Here is a 17,282-nt window from a genome sequence, read left to right on the forward strand (position 1 = left end):
ACACTTCTTCCTAGGTTGTTAAAATACAGGACTCCATGAAATGTTTTATCAAGTTTTTAGCCTTTAATGATAACAATATGTTTAAGGCATTTTCTTTCTAGTATTAAATTTCCCAGGTTATGTGTAGTGCTTATATACACATAATATGGTAAAAGGTAGTAGACATAAAAACAGTTATCACACATTTTTTGCAATTTATGAAGAATGAGGGAAAAAATGGAAAGTATTCATAAATTACTTGTAGAATTGTCTAGTGAGGTGAGAAGGTTTGTGTATGGTTTGAGATTGCTCATAACAATTGGATTTAAATCTGACTATAAATTGCTGCAACATGACTATAAAATACTGAATATAAAATGTCAGGTGGATTTATTGGTAATAAGAGGAAGGGAATGCCTGTGGGACAAAATACATTGGTGACTATAACAAGTAGAAATTGGAAATGGAAATCAATGAGGACAGATCTCTGGAATTACCAATTCATATCAAATAGCAGCTAAAATATCTAGGAACTAGTATGACAGAAGAAATGTATTCTATTTTATAAGCATGTGGAGCATTCCACCTGTAGTTATAGTCACTTGTAAGGTAAGAATTAGTAAGTTTGTAAAAAGCCTAGAAAAAGGGAGTAAAAGGGTTCAGAAATGTAGCACATAGGCTGGACAGAGTCTGGCTATTTCATGTCTGATGAGGAGCAGGTGAATCAGAAATAGTCACTCTTTCTCACAGTGCCAGAAAGAGGGTCACCATTGAAATTATTGTATAACGTTTAATTAAATTACAAAAGTGATTTCCACAGGATGTTGTGGAGACCAAGATATAAATGTGGCCAAAAAGGGATCAGATGAATTCAGGAAAGCTAATTCAATCAGTGATTATTAGCCATGATAGTCTGGAGAATCAATGGAGAGAGGACAGCACCTCCAAGGCATGACTCATCCCAACCTAGAAGTGTCTTAGATCAGCTTGCTGAGTCCTGCCTGGAGATGACTGTGTCTCTGTTGGTCTCAATTGCTAACTTAGTACAGACACCAAAATCTGAGAGCATTAAAGCCAGCTGATTTCAATCCCACCACAGATATATTTTTTTTCCTGTACTAAAGGTGTGGGGCATTTTTGCAATTAAAAAAGCTGTGGGTGCAATTCAGCTGGTGAAGAGGGTGTTGATTATAAGAAAGGATATTTTCCTATTTGTCATTCAAGATATTTTTTTCCTTTCCTGCAATCAGTTTAATTTGTATGCTTTATAGCAGAAGTATAATAAATATGAAGGAGAGAGATTATATCCCCAAAGACTTTATATCATTCCCAGCCTCTGGAATCAATAGAGAGAGCAACAACCATTTTTATATTAAACCTTTTTGCGTCCACATTCTTCAGTGATGAGTGAAGTAATCATGAGGTAATGCCAAGGAAGGCAGTGTTTGATATTTCTAGCTTTCCAGATTCTACAGACTTAAATAGTCCAGGGTAGCTGCCAGTGCAGTTTCTGCTCAGTATCATGGTTGGGAATTAAAATATTTCACCCACTGCTGTCTCCTGTCACCTGGGAGTAGCGCTTGCTGTGAAAGGCACAGCCATGCAAAACCTGTCCAGGCTCTTTGTCCTTGCCTGTTACCTCCAACAATTCCCCCTAAGTTTGGAGAGATCCTCCTTGATCAGCTTTGGCAAAAGCCTCGAGGTTGTCTCTGCAAATGCAGGTCTGCTAGAAAATAAAAATGTCTTTCTATGGTTACCTTTCCTTTTTTTTATCCAGCACCTCTGTAGTTTGGTTCCATGGACCTCAGCTATTCCCATGGACCATTCAGTGACAGACAGCCCTAAATTAGGAAAAAACATCCTGTCCCTTAAAAATTAGAGTTATATGTCATGCTTTCCAGGATTCATAGCCTACAATAATGTCTTTTTCTTGCCTGTTTTTCTAAAATAGTTTCCTCAGTGGGTCCTTATCTACCAAAGGTGGACAGTGAATCACAAGAAAATTATATTTTCCTAGACAATTTAATGGAACTGTAGGCTGCTATTTTAGATTTGCAATTTTGAGACCTTTGGAAAGATTTCTGAGTCAGCTTGTCTGTGCTTAGCAACCTCCATCAATTGCTTTATCCTCGTGGTTGTTAAACTGAAGGAATTCAGACGACAGTTTTTGTGAATTTCATAACAATTTAAGTGTTTATATAGCCTTCATTTGTTTTCCTCCATATTTTTATCTGCCTCACCATTGCTTTTTTCTGTTTTGTTGAATTTCTATGGCCTGTCCCAGAGCTGTTCCTTTGTAGCAGCTTTCCATGTACTTTGCTGAAGGAGTTCTGCCTGCGCTAATACCAACCCGAATCAAAATGTTGCTTACCTTTTTATGTCATCACCAAAAATATAACTCCTGAACTCTGTGTCCTAGAAAAACAAGCATTTTAGAAAGTGATCTGAAAAATAAGCATCTCTTTAAACTAAAAAAGCCCAAAACACAACAAACCTGTTGTCCTTTGCAGGATGAGGTGCAGAAGTTGGATGAAGATGGATGATGTGGTACTACAAATGTGTGGTGGCTTGTATTGGTCTCTTCTGTTTTCTCCTCTTTCTTCGGTATAGATTTTATTATTCTTGGCCATGGTAAATGCTACTGGAATTTAGACTGTATCTCTCTCTGTTTTTTAATTTTGTATACCTTTTCTATTTAACAAAAAAAAAAAAAAAAAAAAGCATGTTTGCCCACACATGGATTCAGCTGAGCAATTTATCAGTTTTATTAGCACAGCAATAGTAGCCAGTTTTTAATAAAATTTATTCCAGTAGAGCTCTCATTGAAAAACAGTTGGAAGAAATTGTTCCAATTACTTTTAATGTACGAAATGATGAAATTGTGCTGTCCCTTAGCACGAGAGACTTTCTCTCTCTCCCTCCCTGTCTCCCTCTGGCATCTTGTAAAAGAAAGACCATATGCTATGATTTGTATTTGGGACCCATGGAATGTTGTGTGTTTTACCATGCTGTCTTGCAGAAGACAGTGCTGTATAAATGAAGTCAAAACTAGAAGAAATAGCTAACAGCTTTCAAATGCTTCATGGCTGAGATTTACTGGGTTGTATTTGTAATTAGTCTTTAGTTATGAAGGACATACACAAGGTTCAGGGGCTTGCCATTAAGGTCATTAAATAATAATGAGGTTCCTGTACTGGGGACATAGAGTCTCCTCTGAGACAGCCAGCATTCCTTTTGCTTTGTCCTTTTTGCTCATTTTGCAGTTTCTATCAATATTAATGTCAGAGTGCATTCTTTTTTGCTCTCAATATATAACCTTGCTAGTAGTTCTATCATCTGTGAAAATACATTTTTCCAGGACGAAGAGTTTATGAGGCTCATCTATATTATCTATGAGTGATTTCAAAGTGTTCTAATATGTGTTAATTAACACATATTAATTGTTAAATAACAATGAGGAAACACCAACTAATAGTTATATGCATTATTGCTTTTTGATGCTGGGTTTGCCAATGTAATGTATTCAGTCTGCATTAAAGCCATATTAAAATTTGAATCAATTTTGTGCTTTGTGACAGAAATTGGATTGGCAGCTCTGGAAAGGGAATGTCCTAGAGGAGGAGGCACAGTTGTCAGTGAATACTTCTAAATTCAGTCCTGGTGGGATTCTTCAGTTTCACACATCCCCAGCTTTGACCTTTTTGCTCCAATATCCATTAAGGATAGTAGTCAAGGCTGAAAAATGAGATCAGGTGTGATTTGGACCTCATGTGCATTATTCTGTGAAATAGCAGAGGTGACTTGGTGGTGCTGGGTTAAGGGTTGGACTTGATGTTCCTGAAGATCTTTTCCAACCTGAACAATTCAGTGGTTCTGTGGTTGGATCCACGCAGGCACAGAGAGCAGGTGAGTTGGCAGCTCTGCTTTGGGCACTGCTGGCACAGCAGCTGGCTGCCCATGCCCTCTTTGCTGGCTGGTGTGTGCTTGCTGGAGTGGGCAGGAAGGCTCACAGCTTGATGTCTAGCACAGCATTGCACAGCAGCATCAGTCTGTTAGGTGGCATCAGAAACACCTTATTTCCCTCCCAGCTTTCAGATGCTGCCTGTATAGCATAATTGGGGATTAAGGGACGGCAAACACTTCTCATAAACTCCAGAGGGAGCCCCTTTAGATATAATCTTGATGAATCAATTTCAGGGAGCAAGGTTTCTCTGCAATGGAAACAGGGCACTGCAGCATTTTACTGTTAGGTTCAAGCTGGTGGTGGGGGCTGGTCTCTTTGCCCAGGTAACAAGTGACAGGGTGAGAGGAAATGGCCTCAAGTTGCATTAGGAGAAGTTTTGATTGGATATGAAGAAAAATGTCTTCACTCAAAGGGTGGTCAGACACTGGAATAGGCTGCCCAGGGAAGTAGGGGTGTCAGCATTCCTGTAAGTGTTCTAAAGGCACACGGATGTGTCACTTGGGGGTATGGTTTAGTGGTAAACACAGTGGTGCTAGGGTAAAGGTTGGAATTGATCTTAGACATTTCTTCCAAGCTAAAGATTCTATGAGTCTAAGTTAGGTGTCTAAGTCTGGAGGGAAAGATCTCATTTGGCTGGTCCATCTGCTGAAGTGGAGGTGTCTAGTGCCACCTGAAAGGACCTAAGGTGTTTGAGACATCCACGAGGGATACCCTGTGTCTCAGCAGCTGAACTGACTGGAGTGGCTTAAGTCATTCCAGTGGGTACTTCTTAGGGCATCTCATCCTTGTTAACAACCTGTCAGCTTAGAGTTAGATTGAAGGAACTAAAATGTTATTTCAAATGAGCCATGCCACCACTCTAAGTAAAATTTTTACATTTATTCCAAACCCTAATATCAAAAGTGTTGAAAAAGCCATGCATTTCATAGCAGTGCAAAGAAAGAATTTTTGTTTGAAAGTTCTACCTTAGGGAAAGCATTTTGAATTTTTCTTCTGTCTTTCTGTCATAGTCAAAGCTACCTCTGATTGAATTTTATGTACCTTTTCCCTGCCCAAGCTGTGTACGCGTTTCATCTGTTCACTCATCTATATGAGTAACATTTTTGATCAACCCTGTGTCCAACTCAAAGGTGTAAAGCCATTGATTTCATTCTGCAGAATTATGATTCATCTTCTCAGTAATATATTTCCTCTGCATTTAATCAGGCTCCATCTGAAGCAGTCACAAGGGATAGTTCTGGAGATTCATTTGTAATGAATTTGGGGGGAGCCTTGCGTCAATGGATCACTAGCCACAAAGATATAAACACTTTATTTTGAATTTGAAAGGTTTTTAGTAAAATAAAAAGCTGTAATCTGCTTTCCTGCTAACCACTCCTGTTAACATCAGCTGTTACACAGCCATGTGGTTTTTAGTATTGTAGAGTTTAGCCCACAAGTCAAAATGATCTGTTGAAATCAGCTCATGCACAGCAGTCATGGGTGTGCAAAAGCCAGCTAACACCAGGGTGCTCCTTCTCAGGCAGAATTGGAATGGAAATGAAGGTTTGAAGTGTGTCTGTATGTGTTAGCTTATATTTATTTCAGTTATCACAACACTATTTATAGACCATGTGCTGATACCACTGCTCCGTTTTACTCCACCCTTTGCGAATCACAGTTGTCATTACAGGACCCAGGAGCATGAACTAGATGAAAAGGAGATCCTGTCACTACTGTGTGAGTTGGGAACAGAGAGAAACCAGTCTGAGCACTGATCTGTAATTCCCAGCTGACTGGAGGAGCGCCACACAGTGCTCACCATACCTGCTTCTCCCTGAGAATCCAGAGCAGTGAGACAGGGCTTTGCACCACTGGACATGGCTGCTGAAAGGACTGTGTTGGGTAAAGAGGGAGGTGGATATTAGAGATGAGTTGGAAAAATTAATATAGCATTTAGATGGTCAGAGTGACATTTGTTGCAAAAGAATATTGTATTTAATAAAAAAATACTTTTCTTAAAGGCCAGGACTTTACTTGGTTAAGAACTATATTGAGGAAAAAGCAGGAAATGACAAGGGCAGAATGAAACAATCCTGAACAATTTGATCTCTTCAGTTCAGCTATTTAAAACTGTTTTGGTTTGTGGGGGCCTGGAAAAGAGCGGAAGAGAGTTTTTCCACTGCTATGATGGACGTAAATAGCATTGTGGGAAGGACTGCATTTGGTGCACCAGCATGTTGCACTTGTAATGGCATTAATCACACCTGAATAAGTGTTGTGATGCATAGGAATAAAAATGCACTTTGGCAAATGTGTGTTTTTCCTAGTGAGATAAAGAACAGCATTAGGTTATCCACTGCCAGTGAGCAAGGTTGGACTTTTCTTACGTCACTTTAAGCATTTAGAAATCAGTTTCAGATCCAAGAAGGTTTAGAGGGCTGCCTCTACAAGTGGCAGAAAAAAAGAGATGCTTGCTGATTCATTCAGTCTTAAAATACACATGCATATATTCATCCTGCCTCTTGCAGACGTCTCTCCCTGCACGGGGTGAATCACTGAAATTTCTGGCCCTCTCCATTGACTGCAGAGAGACCAAAGACAACTGACTTTTTAAACAGCAAAGATTTGATTAATCCACCTTTGCAGAAGGCAGGGCAGTTGTTGTGATGAGGAATATGGATATAAGGGAAGACTGAAGCGTGTACTGTTAGGTAAAGACAATGACTTATGAGTCAGAGTCCTAAAAAGGCACCTGATGGAGTCAAACTCAAATTAAAATGAGGCTGGAAGGTGAACAGTAAAAGTACTTCTTGGTAAGCATATCACCTTAGAGAATTTGGCTTTGCATATATCAAACAGAAGAGTAAAATGACATTTCAAACTAACAATGAAACAAACTGATAGCAAATAAAACATCCTGTAATTTAAGAGAGAAAGCACATGTTAACTTTTTAATAGCATTATTTTATTTTTAATAGCATTGTTACAGATGAATATTTATTTACAAACAAATGAAAACTAAAAAAGTGTGCATATATGTAAATGAAGTCAAGGCAGTGCCTAAAGTCTAAACCTTATCCCCAAGCGTGAACCTTCAATAATGTTTATCTCAAAGAAAGGCAGCATTTTAATTGATGCTAGAATTGACAGTAGTCTCTACAAATTGACAAAAAAATCTGTGTCTCGGGCAGAGGAAATGTTGATACACTTTGGCATAACAAAAGAAAATACTTGTTTGTGGTCTACACAAATGTAGACTGCTCCCAGAACACTGGAACATGCTCAGGGAAGCTTTAATGTTCAGGCATGCCCTGTCAATCTTCCCCCAAAAAAGAGATGTTTACAGTAACTATCCCAGGAGAGGTACAGTACTGAATATTGGACAGATCTGTGACATATCTAAAATGGTAAAAAACACTCTTGAAATGCAAGGCTCAGAAAGTGACCTTTATGTAATGCTGCTGTGAAATTTTCTCCTGTGGCCTCTCTGAAGTTGTAATGTCCAGGAGGCTACAGATTTCTCATCTCATGAGAGAAGGACTATTGGAAACCCTATTCTTGAATAAAATCTCAGAGAAAGCTATCAAAAACTCTTATATTTCATATAAGGTACAAAACAAATTTGTCACATTTGTCACAAATTTGTCAATTTGTCTGATGTTGGAGCATTGTGTATAATTAGATTATTGCAATGCTGTTCATCCTATGAATTATTAGAGAAAGGTAAATGTTCTGCAGGCATTTTAAGATTCATATTTAAAAGGACAGGATTAACTGGACAACAGTCCAGTGAAGAAAATACTCATTCCATTGCTGAAAAACCTTCCTCCTCAAATCATGCCTCTTTGTTAATTACTATCACCACTGTCTACAGACACTGGACCAATAGCAAAATGAAACTATGGCAACAGATTTACTCAAGTATGTGTCTGACACTCAGCATTAACAAACTGATTGTTCTTGTCAGAAATTAATCACTAAATTGTGTAGAACATGTAAATCACTAAATTTTATTGAACTATTGGAAAAAATGAGACTTGGAAGAAAATAAACCACAAAAAAACTAGTTTGAGCTAGGATGTATCAAATAATGGAGGTAAGGGTAAAGCAAAAATTTTCTTGAAGAGAACTGAGCATTCAAAGCCTAAGCTTTCTCCAGAAAGGTGGACACTCCTCCATGTGGTCTAAAAGAGCCTGAGAGAAAGAACAAGCCAAAGAAGGATTTTGTCCCTGTTTAAAACTAACTGGTAGAGCCTGGAAACTCTTCAAGAAAGTTAGACTTTGTCCTGTCATCTCTGTCCACTTGTAAAGGAGGAGAGCCAGCTATGGCTTTTGTAAGCAATTTCCCAGCCAAATGAGAAAAGGGGGCAGAAGTGAGACCCTGCCATGTCCTTCAGACCATGTGTCTGCAGGGTTGTTGTGTCTGCAGGATTGTTCCTACCCAAGCTGCTGCCTTCAGCTGGGGCTGTGACTCGCAGGGCTGCATCAACAGTGCAGCTGCTTGGGGGTCTGCAATGGCCCTTGGTTCTCATGTTGAAAATGTAGAGAACTCCCTTCTGCTTTATTCCAGAATTAACAGAAAACAAATACATACTTTGAGTGAAATAAGTTTAATGTTAGCTTTCTAGTCACCCAGAGAGAAAAACCCTACCTATCAGTCATTGTTATGTTAGAGCATCCCCCTGTACAGGTTTTACCCTTTCAAATGCTTTCTTTATTGCTTGAATCTAATTGAATATCCATCTCATTTCAAATAAAATTTAAAAATAAATCTCTCTTCTTTTGCTTAGACCTCTTTTCTGCATTTATTATTCAATTTGGTTGGATAATTGCATTCCTTAATGCCATTACTCTCTATTTTCCCCCATTTCTTTTACAGAGAGAGCTTACAGGCCTGAATCTGATATTTGGTAAAGCCTGTAAAGTAATCTGAAATCACTGGATTTATTCCAGTTTTTGCTGTAGTGCCACATAAATTGGAACCTAGCCTATTTTTTCATCCATAGTTTGAGGTTTATGTTATCAGCAGTAAATCATGACTGTTAATTTCAGTATGGTGTTACACAAACACAGAATGGGTCAGGTTGGAAGGGACTGCAGTGGATCATCCATCCCAGAGTTCATGGCACAGGATTGTGTCCAGATGGTTCTTGAATATCTCCAGTGAGGGAGACTCCACAGCCTCTGGGCAATCTGTTCCAGGGCTTGGTCACCTGCACAATAAAGAAGTTATTCCTCATACACACATACATCTCAATTCTTATTTTCTGATCATGGCAGGTTAAAAACTTAAAACAGAGCCCTAAGTTTTGTATGAAGGAGGGAGCTCATGGTCAGTTCATGGTCAGTTTTGTTTCTGGGTAAAGGGAAAAACCTGGTCCTGATGTCACAGGCAATAGAACAATATGAAAGTCTATAAATCTTCCTATACCTGATAATTAGTTTTCTCCCACAACAGCTGCTGAAAGGATGTCTGCAGTTCTTGAATCTTAGAACTGTGGAGGTTGGCAGGGACTTCTGAAGACTGTGTAGTGCTCAGCCCCACTTAGCAGGGTCAGCTAGAGCAGGGCCACTGTGCCTGGCATTGCCCAGCCCCGTTTGGCTGGCACTGTGCTGGGCACCTTCTGCCCCGGTACCTCTGCCAGTGTCTGCCATGCTGCCCCTTGCCTGCCTTTTCTGTCCTGACAGCAAACACCTGGAGATGGATTGCTTTCATCTTCCACTCCTACAGGTTGTTACAGCCCTTCTTGCTTGTGGGCAAAGTGCAGGTGTGGAGCTGCTCTGTGTTTGGATCCAGGGGCTCTGAGAAAAGAGTAGGAAGATGGGACTGAGCTGAGTGAGGCAGTTCTTGTCCTGTGGGAATTTGGAGAGCTGCAGATGCCATGACATCATGAAGTAAAGGCCAGTTCCAGAAGAGATGGTGAAAGGAGAAAGTCCCTTCTAGGCTGACTGACCCCTTTTCAGAAGGTTTAATCATAGTGCAGGACTTATATTGTGTCAGAATTTTAAGAGCCATGCCACAGTGCCAGAACCTCCTTTAAAATACCTTCATCTTTTGCACGTATTGGGAGAAAAAAGGGCTTTACTGAGTGGTTAGGACAGGGCTCAGCATCATTCCTGCTACATGCAAGCTGACTTAGAAATTGTGTGGACAACTGATGTGAAGAGGTGCTTCACTAATTGCTTAGGGAAAATATAATTGTATAACAACTTGGGATGGAAGGGAACTTAAAGATCATCTAGTTCCAGCCCCTCTGCCATGGGCCAGGAACCTTCCCTAGAAGAGGGAACAGGTTGCCTATAGCCCCATCCAACCTGGCTTTGAACACTTTCAGGGATGGGACATCCACAACATCTTTAAACAAGTTACTGAGGGACAGTAGGACACCACTTTCTCTAAAATATGTCTTCCTTATATCCAGGGTAAATCTACCTTCTTTCAGCTGAAAACCAATGTCCCTTGTCATGTCATTACAGCTCCTAGTAAAGAGTCTCTCTCCATGGGGATGGCAAAATTCCTCTTATTTTCCAAACATAGCATTCCTTGGATACTTATTTCCACGGGGCTTTGGGTACGAGGCTGTTGTTAGTTTTGTGTATGAAAGACAGACTTTAGCTCCAAATTTCTGTGAAATAATAAAGATATTTGAGGGAATGAGGCATCTGTGTGCCTTGATAGCCTTTCTATCTATCCTGCATGCTGGCATTAGTAGAGAGAAGGCAGTATCAGACACAGCCTGAAGAGAAAGGAACAATGCTAGGAGCTGTTAGGAGTTATCAGCACAAGGCTGGAAATTTGATAAACAGTCTGCTTAAAAATCATGTCAAAATTATTCTGCTACTGTAGATTATAGACATAGGTCTTTGCTTTCCCCAGCATTAATTGTTTGGGGTTTTGTTGCCCTGTATGTGTGTATGTTGGAGTCTGTGCACTGATGTGCTGTTGATAGATTTGCATTGGGTGAAAGGCTGCAAAGGCACTCACCTCTCCTGCTTGCTCCGTGCCTGGATTTCACATGTCGTGCCCAGGAGTCAGCACGTTCCTGTGGGAGCTCGTGGGCTGGGAGTGGGCACAGGGGTGGGGATGAACCACAGTTTTCCTTCCAGCCTAATGAGTGCCTGCCAGCACAGCTGAGCTGGCAAAGTGAGTGTTGTCATTTGCCTCTGGCATAGTCCACACGACTCATTCCCATTTCCCAAAGCCAGGGAAGAGCAAGAAAGACATGCACAATACAAGGGAATTCATTTAATGCACAGACCTCACGAGGCTGCAGAGGTTTTGGTTGACTAGCAGCCACCTAACTCCTGCAGAATAACTGGGAAAGCAAACATGTGGACATGGGCACGTGTCAAAGCAGCCAGAGTACATGGGAATAAGCTGGTGGAGCCTAAATTACTTTGGTGCCTTTGCCCAGGGTTATGAGGTGAATCTTTCTGCACTCCTGGAATCAGTGGGGGGAGAAAGGTGGCTTGGGTCACCAGTACCTCTTCTCCAAAGGTTGCCTTGGAAGAGCACTTTTTCTCTCAGTTACCCATGGGAATTTAGTGAAATTAGGCAGCTACTGTGGATATCAAAAATAGGTGGTGTGACTGACCCCTATATGTGTGAAACACCTTCCCTGTGTTTCACAGAATGGCAGAATCACCAGGATTGGAGGGGGCTTCCAAAGATGCTAAAGTCCAGGCCCCTGCTCAACTATGGTCAGCTACAGATGATTGCTCCAGTTAGGTTTTAAATATCTTCAAGGATGGAGACTCCACAACCTTTCTGGGTAATCTGTTTCAGTGTTGGATCACCTGCTCAGTAAAGAAATGTTCTCTTACATCAAGAGAGGATTTCCTCAATTTGAATTTGTGCCCATTGCCTCTTGTCTCACTGGGCGCCTCTGAGAGGGGGCTGGCTCTGCTTTCTTCCCCTCCCTGGCTATTTAGACCCACACTGGTAAGACCCCCTGAGCCTTCTCTCCTGCAGGCTGAACAGCCCCACCCCTCTCAGACTTCCTTTCCATAACCAGTGCCCATCACCTTTGTGGCCCTTTGCTGGACTCCAGTAAGTCCATGTCTGTCCAGTGGAGGGAACCCAGCCCTGGCAGAGTGACCTGGGGAATGGTGGGAGCTGTCTCCCCAGTGCTGGGCAGAGGGGAGGAACCACCTCCCTCAAACTGCTGGCAGCACTTTTCCTAAAGCAGCTTGGAAAGAGAAGGGGTTATGTAACTATGTCTAAGGAAAGCAAGCAAAACAGCACAGAGCTGGGTTATAGGGATATTGTTGAACATTGTTGGTGCTGTCTTCTCAGTGGAATTTGTGTCCTTTTTCAGCACAAACAGGAGATCTCAGGCAGCACTGAGTTTACTCTTCCTTAGGAACAGCCAGAGTTAATTTGTTTGCTCTTGGTCCCTTTGGACACTGAGCACATGCCAAGGAGCCCAAAGAGGAATGAGAGGAGGGGAAAGAAGACTGGGAACAGAGCTGTGCAAGCAACAGCTTGGGGGGGGGGGGTCTTTTGAGATCACTAAAAAACAAACAAGATTCTGTAAGTCATGTTTTCCTATTCAAATTAAATGTTTTATTTCTTAGGTGTGTAGTTTAAATTTTGCTTTGTGTGCTCACACTGAGAGTTTACTGCTGGCAAGGCAAATGGGAGAGGCAGACCTGGTAAAGCTGTGCAGGACCTGCTGTGAAATATTCTAGGGAAAAAGCCTGGCCATTGGCCAGGAGTCTGGATGATGATGGAGTGGAGAGCTTTTGAAACAACACCGGCATGTGTGGGACATGACAGCACTGCAGGAAATACATCAAGCAAACAATTCCAGGCCTCAAAGCTGGAGGAGCTGTCTGGTGTGACCCTCCTGAGGTCCAGCAAGGCAAAGAGCAGGCAGATTCATCCTCAGGCTGCTCCACCTGCTGCTGGCACAGCCTGGACTGCCTTAGGTTGGGGATTGGCTGTTTAATAAAATTCCATCTTTAAAATCTTTCTATGGGTCTGTAAAAGCAGCAATTAAGGTGCTACTGAATGAAATTCTGGAGTAGCCTACCAAGTATTTCTGCAAAGCAATTTTCTCTGGATGGCTGACAGCCTTTTCAAGTGTTTCAGAAAAGTGATATGTTTTAAAACTCAGCCTTCACTGCTCTTGCTACTTGTAGCACAACAGTAGAGTTTTAGTGTTTGTCTTGATCTCGAATTTGGATTGTGTTGCCCTTGCTAGTGTTAATAAGCATTCTCACTGGGAGCAGACCTGGCATTGTATCCATGCTATGTGGCACCCACATACCTGTTTCCTTGGTTATCAGGAATCTGTCCCCCACATTAAGCCTTTATTTTTTTTCCCTTCATGATTTTCTGCCAGAAAACACAACCAATTATGAATAGCAGTGCTTGGATTGTCACATTGCATGGCTGGAAATATGGCACTTAGAAACAAATTTATTGCTGAAAATTATAACATTTACTAAACAAAAAAATGCTTGCAGAGTGATCTTTCCTGCTCTTGAAATCTAAGTGACTGTGAAGCTGCTCTCTCCTGTCTATTCCTAAGGCATATTTGTAGATTTTCACAAGGAAAAAGCTTGTTTGGGAAACTGTGATTGTAAGTTAATTAAAAATAGTTTTCATTTCAGAAAACTAAACGTGTTGGCAGTAGCATGCTCATTGCTAATGGGTGATTGTACTTTTTCAATAATAATAAGAGCTTCAATGAAGCTTTAGAAGATGTTAGGATATGATTAACTAGATAATCTACGTATTTGAGTTTTATTCCCAAATAAGATGGATCTCCCAGAGCCAGAAGTCTGAGTTTATATTTGATAATTATATGAGACTCTTGAGCTTTCTTGCAGATTGTAATTCAATTTCTCTGAGAAAAGAGCTTTAAAACATGAAGAAAGAATGAGTGCTTCTAATTCCAGGAAAGCATTGTGACCAGCTTGGTCAGTTTGCTTTCTCTGTCCCAGTCAGAGCCCAGCAGATTATTCACCATGATGTACTGGAGCAGCAAATAAAAGTGCAGAACCCAGAAATCACAAATTATACCTTTCTCAAATACTGGTTTGGTTCTGTGGAAAAAAATAGTTTCTGAGAGTGTTTATCAAAATGTCAGCTGTGGTTCCCTTTACTAGGAGATATTCTGTGGTGAGATACATCAGAAATGGCTGAAAGGTGTTTGGCACTTACTGGACAGCCTGTGACACACAGGCAGCTGCCCAAAATTAGGGACCTGGATCACTGAGGCAAAAGCTGGTGACTTGTTTCTCTGACTCTGATGATAGGTTATGTGTGGATATGTGTGTCTTTATTCGTGTACTCTTACACACAAGCAGGCTCTCTCCTTGCTCTGTAGGTTTGGACAGTGGATTATGTTCCCATCACTGAAAACAGCCTTGGTAACTTTGGCAGATGTGGCTGAGATTCACCACATCTGTTCTGTTCCAGATGTGGCTGAGATTCACCACATCTTTTCTGTTCCAGATGTGGCTGAGATTCACCACATCTGTTCTGTTCCAGCTCTCTGTAGTGCCAGGTCCAAGGGCTGTAACATGGATCAAAAATATCAAAAAGCTGCTGTAACAGAAAAGTGGTCAGTCAAAACCACCTGATTTTTGCCACTGAGGATGCTTTTTTTCATCCATAAATACTGTTGAGTTAAATACTTATGGGGATATGAATCCAGGTGATTTTTTAATGGCTTTTTGAATCTACCTAGGATAGTCACTATAACTGCTGAGTATCTTTAGGGGTTTTCTGGATCCTAAGCAAAGCACTTTATGACTCAAAAGGTAACTGAGTGTAAATAAAAAAGAAAAAGTGTAAGTAAACATGCCCCATAAAGAATAAAACAAATTTTAAAAACCTATTTGAGTGGAAGCTAGAGAAATAACTGCATTAGTATACTTTAGTCTCCAAGGGATTTAAATTCAGAATGTGCCAAACTGGGTCATTGTCATACATGAGAAGATGGAGACTTCAGAGATAAGGCTGGGGCAGTTGCTCTAAATACCATAAACTGCAAACCCAACATTTAGTCAAATTAGCTGATTTCTGGACATCTGCATGTGCAGTTTTTACCTGTGACAATTAACTGGAAGATTGAACTCTCACATATTTGTGTTAAGTTTACCAAAATCTGTGAACAGGAGCTTGGCAGAGCCTCAGAGTAAGTTTAGAGCATGGAGTAGGTTTAGACCTGGGAGGACCTTGGCTGAAAGGGAGAGGGGCCATGAAGTCTTTTAGGAACAGATCTGGTGCTGCTGGCACTGGGGCACCAGGGGATGTGTTCACCACACACAGAGACCAGGAGGAATTATAAACTTTGCACCTGCTCAAGGGACATTCCCGTAAAGGAGATTATATAAATATATGGATTTGTTGGAACAGAACAATGTATGTCCTTCTGAGGAGAAAGAAACTTCTGATTTGAAATAGGGGAAGATGCCAAAAGCAATAGATTAAAATTGGGAATGGCTGGTGGTATGGACTAGAAATCAATGCATTCAGTGTGGTGCAGTCACTAGACAATGACAATGTCAAAGAACCTGAAAGTATCTCAAAGGGCCAGCATGAGTAGTACTGAAATTCCTGTATATATCTATACACACATGCAAATTTTGTATTTCTGTTAACATTTTAAATATATACAAAATGTATATAACAAATGCAGTGAATATCTTCAGAGTTAATGATAATGAAATGTAAACAGTGATGAAATGTAAACCATATAATGTTTATAAATAGTGCATTAAATATGTAAATGTAGATCTATTTATACATATGTGTATGTATGCATGTATATGTACAAATGCATATGAAGTAAATTTATCTTTACAGTTTGCTTTCATCATTGTTTGAGACCAAGTTTGTGGACTCTTGCATTGCTTCCTCCCAGTGGAATACCTAATGCTGTAAATTACATTCCTGTCTGTCCACAGCCCTGGACATGTGAGGAGTAGCTGCCAATGTAGCTGTCATATCAGAAGATATTTTCAAGACAAAGATAAAGAGGAATTCTGTGGACATCCCTGAATCTATTTTTTTGGTTTTTTTTTTTTTTTTTTTTTTTTGGTTAAATTCAAAGAAAAAATAAGTAATCATTTTCAATCTTACTGTGAAGAAAAGCTGTAAATTGCCTAATTTTAAGGCAAATGAGAGTAATCTGTCTCCAGGCCTTAAGATTCCTAAATGAAAGAGGAATTTTGCCTGTTTCACTGTTTTCAGCCTCCAACAATCAAGCCCGACTTAGGTTCACGCTCACTAGCAAATCAGTGAAGTTGTGTTTGACTGAAAGCAGCAGTGAACACAAAACCAGTCTTCAAGTTATGTGGCTATTTCCAGTTTAAAATGTTCACATTTGGCTAACTGCATTCATTTATTTCTTCCTAAGGCAAAATGGGGAAACAGAATAGTAAGCTGGCCCCTGAGGTGATGGAGGATCTGGTGAAGAGCACGGAGTTCAATGAACACGAGCTAAAACAGTGGTACAAAGGATTTCTAAAGGACTGTCCAAGTGGTAGACTGAACCTTGAGGAGTTCCAGCAGCTCTACGTAAAAGTAAGTTATTTACTAAGTTATTTGTTAACTTAAGAGTAAGTTATTTGACTGCAGAAAAACTTAAGTAATGTAAAGCAAACATATGGTCCAGAGCTGCTGGTCATTTAGACTGAGGAATAACTTTGCTTGGAGAAGCAATGGTAAAGGTGAGACAATGAGTGGGAAGTGTTACCCTCTTCAGACCAGTGATTTGTGTAACTATAGTAACAAGAACCAAAAACAAGAACCTTTTTTTAGGAAAAAAGCTGTGATTTATTCACAGGAAATATAATACATTCTCTATGCTCTGAAATTCATAGCATGAATTTCAATTTTAAAGGTGACATTATTCACCTTTAAAGGATGGTCATGGTCCTGTTCAATACAAACCATGTAATTTTTGTATATATTTATATAAATGTGGTGGAGTTTCGTGACAGTATGACCTACAGATAAATTTTGCACTGTGCACAAAGGATTTCTTCTATAAATTTTAGATATTGCCTTTATTTTTTCCCTGCTGTCACTTTTTTCTCATTTTATTGGGAAGGGAAAGCAGGCTGATCTGTTTATTTTCTTCTTATTTTTTATTACTTTGTCATGTTCAATGCAGTCTTTCCCTTACAATTATTATGTATTTATTCTGTACCAAGAAGAACGTGGGGGAAGCATAAAAAGTGTATTCATGTTACAAAGATAATGATATTTTAATTCAGAATTGGGTGTCGACCTAAAGGTCAGACACTTCAAAGTAATGTTAATTAGGACAAATATTGAATGGCAGTGATGAAGTGTAGGATCATAAATACAATGTGAGGCTGAATAAAAATAAAGCAG

The 17,282-nt window shown here is 40.2% G+C and overlaps 1 protein-coding gene across 3 annotated transcripts in view; it reads left to right on the forward strand.

The window, feature by feature from the left end:
* Positions 1-17,282, forward strand: part of VSNL1 (visinin like 1) — an 84,799-nt gene that overhangs the window by 22,358 nt on the left and 45,159 nt on the right. For all 3 annotated transcript variants that reach the window (XM_030235669.2, XM_050972578.1, XM_018920955.3), the window contains one exon: positions 16,300-16,466. In XM_030235669.2, the coding sequence (XP_030091529.1) occupies positions 16,305-16,466 (162 nt within the window). In that variant the 5' untranslated portion in view covers positions 16,300-16,304. The remainder of the gene's footprint in view (positions 1-16,299; positions 16,467-17,282) is intronic.

Source organism: Serinus canaria, chromosome 3 (genome assembly GCF_022539315.1).
Source record: "Serinus canaria isolate serCan28SL12 chromosome 3, serCan2020, whole genome shotgun sequence".
Lineage (NCBI taxonomy): Eukaryota > Metazoa > Chordata > Aves > Passeriformes > Fringillidae > Serinus > Serinus canaria.